The 9,658-nt window shown below is 43.1% G+C and overlaps 1 protein-coding gene across 1 annotated transcript; it reads left to right on the top strand.

Moving 5' to 3' along the window:
* Positions 1-5,597: 5,597 nt before the first annotated feature.
* LOC135029865 (G-protein coupled receptor 151-like) lies at positions 5,598-7,489 on the top strand. The gene has a single exon (XM_063953889.1). The coding sequence runs from the start codon at positions 5,969-5,971 to the stop codon at positions 7,139-7,141; it is 1,173 nt and encodes a 390-aa protein (XP_063809959.1). The 5' UTR covers positions 5,598-5,968; the 3' UTR covers positions 7,142-7,489.
* Positions 7,490-9,658: the final 2,169 nt, after the last annotated feature.

Below are 9,658 nucleotides of genomic sequence, written 5' to 3'. Positions count from 1 at the left end.
ATGCCATATATAGTGTAGTATTTTAGGCAAAAATGAATTTATTCAGTTAAAAATTGCATAAAATGCTCATATCCAATGAAAGTGACAAGCTCGCTATATAATAAAATTGGAACCGTACCGTGTCGGGCTCCCAGCATGGAGCAATGAAAAGAGTGAAAATTGGAAGGTTCCGGAATTCCTCCCTCCTCCCTTCAAGCAAAACACTGGCCGCTGGACCTGGCAGGGTTCTCCTGTTGTTCAGGCTTCTTGCAGAAGCAGCTCCCTATACAGTCTGGGGGGGGTGGAGCTTGGGACCACTTTGGGGTTCCGAGTGGAACAAAGTCCTGGCTCTGATCTGTTGTCAGTTTTAGAAACCAAACTTGAGTTTGGGTTTTGAACTTCATGTTACAGGTCCAAATGACATGATTTTAGATGTTTTTAGCAATTTTTTGGGGAAAAAGTAATTAATGTTTATTGATTTGTTATCAATATTAAAGGATCAAAAACAAACCAAAAGACATAATCGGACCAAAACACATGAGGGTAGCCACTTTGATGAATTAGAACCAACATAGAACCAACATATGGGGGTCTACACACATCTACTCATTTCTCATATCTAAGTTATACACATAATGTATCCCAGAGCTCCTCCTAAGGGCATTATTTATTTGTAATGCCATTATATTTGTAACCATTGCTTTAACCATTTATTTTATTGGTGAGTGTAAGCACGCAGAACAACCCAGAGCTCCGAATACAGGGGCAGCATTAATTATTGATGCACATTGGTGTCGTTTTTTTGCCTACAGTGCAGCCCAGAGTTCAGGGCAGCATTAAACCTTTTCTGGTGCAGTAAATACTCACAGTGTGAAGTTCAATTAAAAAAAAAAAAGTTTTGTTTTTTTGTAAAACTTGTGTGTCTTCAGGGCCAGGCATTGTGTTACAATAACATTCAGTAGGTACTACATCACTGTGTTAATTATATATGCACTGTGTGAATCACTTTGTGAAATTGTTGTCATTTGTTAAAACATTTTTTCAAAGTTTTTAATTATAAAACCTATGTGCGTTCACAGCAAAAAAATAATGATGTGTATTCAAGGCCAGGCAGCTGCATTGCATTACAATAATATTCAGTAGGTGCCATGCACTGTTCAATAGGTGATGTGCCACCGCATTAATAACATGAATGCTGTGAGTGGATATGGATCATGATCAGTCGATAAAAGAGCAGGCGCAGCAAACAAGTACTAGTGCTGGAGCTGCTGAATGGAGAATATTTTCCCAGAGCACTAGAGTGACAGAACATTTTGGTCAGGTCTCATAGAAAAGCCCAACATTAGTGACACCTCTACCATGACGCAATCTGAATAGAATGGTGGATTATTTTAATGACAGTGTACAAATGAGTTCCTTTGACTACTGGGGGAAAAAAAAGTTATTTAGAGCTGTGCTTTACCTTTGCTGCCCACCCTGTAGTGTGTACTCAGAAAGAGTTTTCAGCACTACCAGAATCTTTTCAGTGATTGGCGTAGGAGGTTACTTACTGAAAATGTGGAAAAGATGATGTTCCTAAAAATGAACTACAGATTCCATGAGGAAGACCTTTACTGGCAATTACATCAATGATAATGTTAACACTGATAAGGGTGAGGATGAAAATGACCTCTTTCAACTGTAGAGAGGATTAACAACACTGTTAGCTGCCTTAAGCCCATTGGTAGCTTGTTTTGTGGGGGCCCAAACAAGTCAAGCACTTCAGCCACAAAAGTGGCAGTCCCCAGGGTTGTAGTGGTCCACACGGGTACATGGTAAATCTGTGGTGGACCCCACTGCCTGAGGCAACACCCCTTAAGCCTGGTTCCCCACCACTGCATTCCCCCAGTGGCCCTTCATGCCCCAGTCTGACACTGGCAGTCCCAGTCGCTGAAGTGTGTGGTCTGTTAAACTGTGCATGTTCTTTTTAATATCCATCATAAGGGTGGGTGGTAGGGCCCAAGGACAATTCCATCTTGCACCGCTTTTCTTTTTTGCCACTGCTGTGTGGCAATGTTTCATAGATGTGCTATAAACTGCTGTGTGTTTGTGCCGCTGCTCTGTCGCTTAGTAACCAATCAGCTCACTGCAACCTTTGACCTAAACTGGATGGATATTGTGATCTGTGAGGTGGTCACAACTGCCTGGGAATTAGTGGAAATTAATGTTATTAAGGTTAATAATACTGTAGGAACCCAAATTATGTGATTTTAGCTGTTTTTAGAAATTTAAAACAAAAATACAGGTCCAAAGCCAAAACATGTGAGGGTGGTTTTGCAAAATTAGAACAAAACACAAAATCAATACAGATCTATAGCCAAAACTACGGGGGTCGGTGCGCATCTCTAGTGTAGCTGCATTAAGAGCAATTTCATCAAAAAGTTTCACACACTAAAGTGACACGTCATAAAAACATTCCTTATAACCTTCTCTCCGATTTATTGAGGCCAAAGTATGGCTACATGTGGCAGAATTTTAGGACACACATTTGTGTCGCCGTCAGTGGCAGCAACAGAGCACAATTCACCGACAAAGTGGCACAGAGGCCATTTTCCCGGTGTTTTGCGCATGTGCAGTAGAGAAATCGACTGAAAAAATGACCGGCTCACCATTTCTCCGGAGATCGAGATCCTAGTGCTCAGACTACACAGCGCTGCCGGCTACAGCGGAGGGGGCCCGGACAGAGGCTGCACACGGGCCTTTCTACACTCATAGGGTGTTTCATTCATTTCCACTAATTTCCAGGCAATTTTGGCCACCTCACAGATCACAATATCCATCCAGTTTAGGTCAAAGGCTGCAGTGAGCTGGGTGGTTACTAAGCAACAGAGCAGCGGAACAAACACACGGCAGTTTATAGCACATCTATGAAACATTGCTACACAGCAGTGGCAGAAAAGAAAAGCGGTGCAAGATGGAATTGTCCTTGGGCCCTACCACCCACCCTTATGATGGATAGTAAAAACACTCGTATTCAATTCTTTTCACCCCCTTTCACACCCGTTCTGTTTCTGCTAACGGGCGTGGTATAATCATTTCATCTCACTACCCCCGCAACGCAGCTAAACCTGATTACTATGGGCCAAATATGCTCGATAACGGGGACCACTTTAGAAAGGAGATTAGGCGTGATATATCATTTGAATACCGCCCTTAAAATGTAAATAAGATTTTGCTTATAGAATTGGAACCAAAACTGTCCGCTGCGAACCATTCCCACACACGGCGCAGGTGACGGTGCTGGACACACTGTCTCTGTTCCTTTTGCTGTAACTTGAAGTTTAACAATTATCCCCACTGTGTAATACAGTAATGATGATGATGATGATGATGATGATGATGATGTTGGTGATGATGGTGATAATAATAATACGAGTGCATGTGTAGCCAGTATATGAGAAGTTTGGTAATGATAACAAAGGATGACAGAAATAAAGAGACACCTAGCGCTACTGTCCCACGTTATATTGTAGCTGCAGTGAATTAGTTACATAGACAGGGTTACATGAATTGGGGTTGGGGGATTGTAATCTGAAGCCGTTTCTCTGTGCTGTTATTTAGCAATGTACATATCTTGCAGTAACTATCAGCCCACAGGTCCTTGTGTCCTGCCCCAGGCTGTCTGTAAAGCACAATTATTATCATTATTCTGTCACGTGTCCCTTTCACAGACTGAGCCTCACTCTTAGGTAAATGCACATTCTGGCTGCCACTCAGACATACAGCCTCCTCTACTTCACATACGTGTGCTGAGAAAGATCATTCCTCCCTGTGATTACTGTGTATCACTTCATATCAGTACAGAACGTATCAATACGCATCAATGCAGTACATATTACTACATATCAGCACAATTTCATTACATATAAGTACAGTACATATCAGTGCATATCACTACATATACTGTAAGGAAATATCAGTACAATACATATCTATACAGTACATATAGTATCAGTACATTACATATCAGTACATATAAGTACAGTACATACACTGCAGTCCAGCCCATGTCAGTACAGTACATACAGTATAGTACAGTACATATCAGTACATATCACTACATATACTATAGGAAAATATCAGTACAATACATATCTGTACAGTGCGTCCAGTATCAGTACATTACATATCAGTATATATCAGTACAGTACATACAGTATAGTCCAGTCCATGTCAGTACAGTACATACAGTATAGTACAGTACATATCAGTGCATATCAATACATATACTATAGGAAAATATCAGTACAATACATATCTATACAGTACATATAGTATCAATACATTACATATCAGTACATATACAATAAGCACAGTACATACAGTATAGTCCAGTCCATATAATTACAGTACATATCAGTACCTAATAGTATGGCGCATGTCAGTACAATTCATATCAGTACATTTTAGTACATTACATATTAATACATATAAGTACAGTACATATAAGTACATAACAGTGCATATCAGTATATGACAGTGTATATCAATGCATATCAGTACAGTACATTTCAGTACAAATACATACAGTACATACAGTATAGTACAGTACATATCAGTACATAAAAGTGCATAACAATACACATCTGTTCTTCACAATACATATCAGTATAGTATATATCAGTGCATATGCATACCAATATATATGAGTACTGTACATTTCAGTATGTCAGTGCATGTCAGTACATACGGTATCAGTACAGTACATATCAGTACATATTAGAACATATCAGTATGTAATGGAGAAACAGGTAGGAATTTATCTCTTGCACAGCATCAGATAATTGAGAAGCTCCCACATGCACCAGGATAACAGGGGCTGTAGAGAACACCAGCCTGCCATGGAAATCATTAACCCCTTCATTCCCTTTCCACTACACTGCAGTTTAAATAAAACAGATGAATGCAGCTGTTCTGGGACTACAAGTGACAGCATGCCCAGTCTGGCAGGACACACTGGGATTCCTGTAACAGCTGGGAAAGGTTGCTCAGCTCTTCTCCATATAAACACAGGTATGAATATTATTTTTCTTCCCACGTTACAGTTCCATGGAGCCCAGTGTGAGGGGAAGGGGGGCAGGTCAGTGGCCTGAAGTCCCTGTAGCAGTACAGTAGGTGCCACTTGTTGCCATGAGAAGGATTTGGGAGCCTCTGCACTCAGCCTGAGCTGCCTCTACCTCGCCCCCATTCACCTCATTATCCGGGAACATGAAACACTACAGAGGGGAAACACTGGTTGATTATGGAGAGGGGATTAGTGTTATCTGGGGGGATTATTTGGAGAATTCTCATTAATACAATGGGTTCAGTGCACAGGCATTAGCGGCGGTGGCTGATCCATGCTGACAGACCTGTTGTATAAGCAGACTCTCTGTTACGTGTTGCATTGCTGTGTTACTTTTCATCAACAACGCGCAATAAAGAGTATTACCCTACCTCCGGCTGCACAGGGGGGTGTGAGGCACTGGGTACCTCCCTCAGCCAGCAACGCTTGGGGTTTTGGTTAGTGAATATGAGACATGAAGAGAAATGGGAGGGGTGGGGGTAGGTGATACTGATGGAGAGGCTGGAGGGAGGAGGGGGGGCTGCTGCTGCTGCTGGTGGTGGTACAGTATGTGCACTTTCCACGCCTCTCTCTCTATAGAAGTAGCTAGGAGCCGGGATTTCAGCACCACACTCCTGGACAGCGCCGGCCGGACGGAGCTCAGCCTGGGAGTAACGGTCAGCAGCACCTGCGTCATTCCCCCAGCAGTCTGCGTCACATTCTCACCGCTAACTACCGCCAACTGCGCCCTGGCTGCGTCATTTGCGGCTACTTTGATGCTGACCCCGTTTGCCCTGGGGGAAGCTCACTTTCTGCGGGTCTCTGGACTGCCCTGGCTGAGTGGAATGCTTGGGGCTCAGTAGGTAAGCAGAAGGTCCACCTCATTCCAGCTTCTCCTCCAGGACCATGAACAGCTCCGGGGCTCTGGTGTTCTCCGGTGGGTTGCAGCAGTCCTCCGAGGTGGGCAAGGAGATCACCCTGGTTTTGCCCCTGATTCTGAGCGCTATATGCCTGGTGGGCTTTGCAGGGAATTTGCTGCTCATCGCCGTTTTGGTTCACGACTTCAGGAAAGGCAAATGCTCAGTGGTCAACTGCCTGGTCATCAACCTGGGGGCCACGGACCTTCTGCTCATCCTCTTCTGCATCCCGGTGCGCATTGTCACCTATGCCAGGCAATCCTGGCTGTTTGGGAGCTTCGTCTGCAAGACCACGGAGTGGTTCCTCCACACCTGCCTGACTGTGAAGAGCCTCACCCTGGCCTCCATAGGGCAAGCCCGGTACACTCATGTAGTCACCCCACCCAAGCTCAATGCCTTCAGCAAGAAGCATGTGTGGGTGGCACTGCTCCTCGCCTGGTCCTTGTCCCTCCTGCTGCCCCTACCCCTCCTGGTGTTCACCCAGCTGAAGATGGGGCAGGAGGGTCTGAGTTGCAGCTTTGATGTTCCGGATTATGCCTCCAACTTCATGAATGTCTACAGCAAGATCTACCCGCTGCTTGCCTATGTCCTGCCCATGTTCTTCACCTTCTGCTGCTACATGAGGGCACTGAGGAGGAAGAAGGAGAGGAGGAACCGGGCGCCCAACCCACACGACCTCAGCAGGAAGATCACCTCTATGCTCATGAGTGTCAGCCTGGCTTTCGAAGCCATGTGGCTACCAGATTGGATCGTGTGGATCTGGTCCAAGCATAGTAACTATGGCATCCTGCAGCCACCCAATGCCTTGGCAGTGCTAGCTCAGGTCATCTTGTTCTTGAACTGTACCCTGAACCCCGGGGTGTTTCTGGCCGTGTCCGATGAGTTCAGGGAAGGGTTTGGGAACATCTGGACTATGGCTAAGTGCAACGCGTGCAGTGGAGCAGCTCCATCCAAAGTTGGGGAGAATGGCTCTGATATGGTCACCAGCATTCAGTCCTTGCAGGACCTACACTCAACCTCTGCGCACCGACCCTCTCAAGACTCCAAATTGAGGGAGGAAAAGATCCTTCCAGACGTGGAGCACTTTTGGCATGACCGCAGGAACACCACAGCCGGTGAGGAGAATGACCCCATGCCATGGGAGCACCAGGAGAAACCTTAACTACACAGCAGGTGGCTTTATTCCAGCTCCATGTGGGTTCTAGACGTGGACATATATGTATGTGTGTCACGGGGAGGATGGGGCAAGCTATCCCCAGATGCTAATGTGGTCTCTAGTCATGGACCTATGTGTGTTTATGTACAGTAACGTGGGACTTGGGGCAAGCTCTCCTCAGATGCCACCGGACAGCTCCATGGAACAAACCAGCATCTAACAAGCTTCATTGCATAAAGCTTATAGATAGGGGTCACAGAATAACGAAGTTCATACTCTAAGAGGTCAACATTGCAGGATCCAGAGGGATTAATGCCCTAGTTTAGGAGCAAGCAATCTGTAGCCTTCCAGCTGCTTAAGTCTCACCATGCACTGGGAGGCTATGCCTGGGGTTTGTAGCTCCACAATTGCTGGAGACCCATACTGTAAGTTCACTGTCCATACTGTGCCCTGCTACCGCCTGCAATGTCATGTTACACAGTACCATTAGTAGTACTATGACGGTAAGCAAGTGTTGTGCTTGTGTCCTCAGGTGTAGCCGAACTATTATGTCATTTGTACTGTTTGTTAGAGTGTACTGGCCTGGACCAGGGCAATGATTGCTAAACTACTCTAGCAAAAACCAGTGTGTTTCCTTAAATAAAGTATAAAACGTGATGCGTGTGTAGGGTGTTGTTATTATTATTATTATTATTATTATTATTATTATTATTATTATTATTACCAGTGGTGGTAGTAGTAGTTTTTATATTACTAATTTAATATTTATAGTATTATTTTAGCATTATTGTTATTTTTTATTTGTATTTGTATTAGTATTTATTTATACAAATATTGTATTATTATTTTATTTGAGTATATTATTTTTACTACTATTCATATTATTATTATTATTATTATTATTATTATTATTATTATTATTTTTATTAATAATTTGAGTATTACTCTGATTTTTTATTTTTTTTAGTTTGGTTATCAATATTATCATAATTATTATTAATTATTACTATATTTTTCTATTATTATTATTATTATTTTTCTTCTTCTTCTTCTTCTTCTTCTTCTTCTTCTTCTTCTTCTTCTTCTTCTTCCAACTGGCATACAGTAGGCATCATGTGGTTCTGTGGGCACCTCTGCAAGGGCATTCTGGGTCTTGTAGTTCAACCACAGTGAAAGAGCCACAGGCTGTCAATTTCTGCTCTATACAATGAAGATGCTTATAGTATGGTCAGTAATTTACTGTCTCTCATTGGTGTGGGAGGTCTCATGAAGTCTGTAGGTGCATCTGATCCTCCAGGGTCAGCCCTCTCTGGCAGTACTGCTAGCTGGTAGAAGCTGCCTGTGTTGCTGCTGTTCCTGTATGTGCAGATTATAGAGGTGCATTCCTGCCTGGTGCACTAGTTATGGGAGAGGGAGGTGCAGCTGCTTTCACAGTTTATAGATGTGCACTCACAGGTGGACGGTTCTGGTTATACAGTCTTCTGGGTTCAGGATGGGATTGGTTAATTCTTTCTGCGTTTGGGGAACACAAATTCCACTGCTGGGGAAACATGGGAACCACCTGGGAAACAAGGTGAATATTCTGTAGATACATCAGTTTGAAGATGTCACCGTTGTTTAATGATTTCTCTAATATTCAAAAGTGCAAACACCTTGTTGATTGCTGAGAGCTCCAGACATTGATCTAACTTTATACAGAGGTAATATTTCTTTCTAGATGATTTACTATGTTATTATCATAGCAGATGTATGATTGCACTGTAAGGAGAGGGTTATAAAGACTCTGACGTCACTGATACTGCCAGTTGTCAGGTACTGGACCTCATTGTACCTTAAATGGAGTCTACACATCCTCAGATTACTGAACCCGATCTTCCCAGCAATTGTGTTGGACAGAAATCCAGCAGTGAATCTGGGACAAATCAGTCCAACCAGAGATTCTGCAGCTGGATCCTCAGCGTTACTGGATCTGTTAGCCTTCCGCAACTAGGAGATAGATAGATAGATAGATAGATAGATAGATAGATAGATAGATAGAAGGTCAGACTGGCCCATCGGGGTAAAGGGAACACCCTCAGTGGGCCCCTACATCTCAAGATCCACCCACTCCTCTAGGGATCAGGTTCCACACTGTGCATAGACTTATACCTTATGCATATGTTACATTATACTGCACAGGACTATGGTGTATTATATATATATATATATATATATATATGTATATGTATGTGTATATATATATATATATATATATACATACACACTATATACACACACACACACAGATGCATATGGGAAGCTCACCGATGAAGCCGTAGATGCTTGCTGGTGCCCTCTGTAAGTACTCACATAGCAGAGTCCAGATAAAGCATACGGATGCGGCGGCACTCAGAAATAACTGTAGTAATAGTACAGGTATAGTAATCTACTTTCCAGTTCATCGTAAAACCCGTCATCATTCATTTCTGAGTACCGCCGCATCCATATGCTATATATATATATATATATATATATACCCTTGAT

The sequence above is a fragment of the Pseudophryne corroboree genome, chromosome 1 (genome assembly GCF_028390025.1).
Source record: "Pseudophryne corroboree isolate aPseCor3 chromosome 1, aPseCor3.hap2, whole genome shotgun sequence".
In the NCBI taxonomy this organism is placed as follows: domain Eukaryota; kingdom Metazoa; phylum Chordata; class Amphibia; order Anura; family Myobatrachidae; genus Pseudophryne; species Pseudophryne corroboree.
The sequence above is the reverse complement of the archived record's forward strand: the minus strand, read 5'-3'. Positions and strand labels throughout refer to the sequence as shown.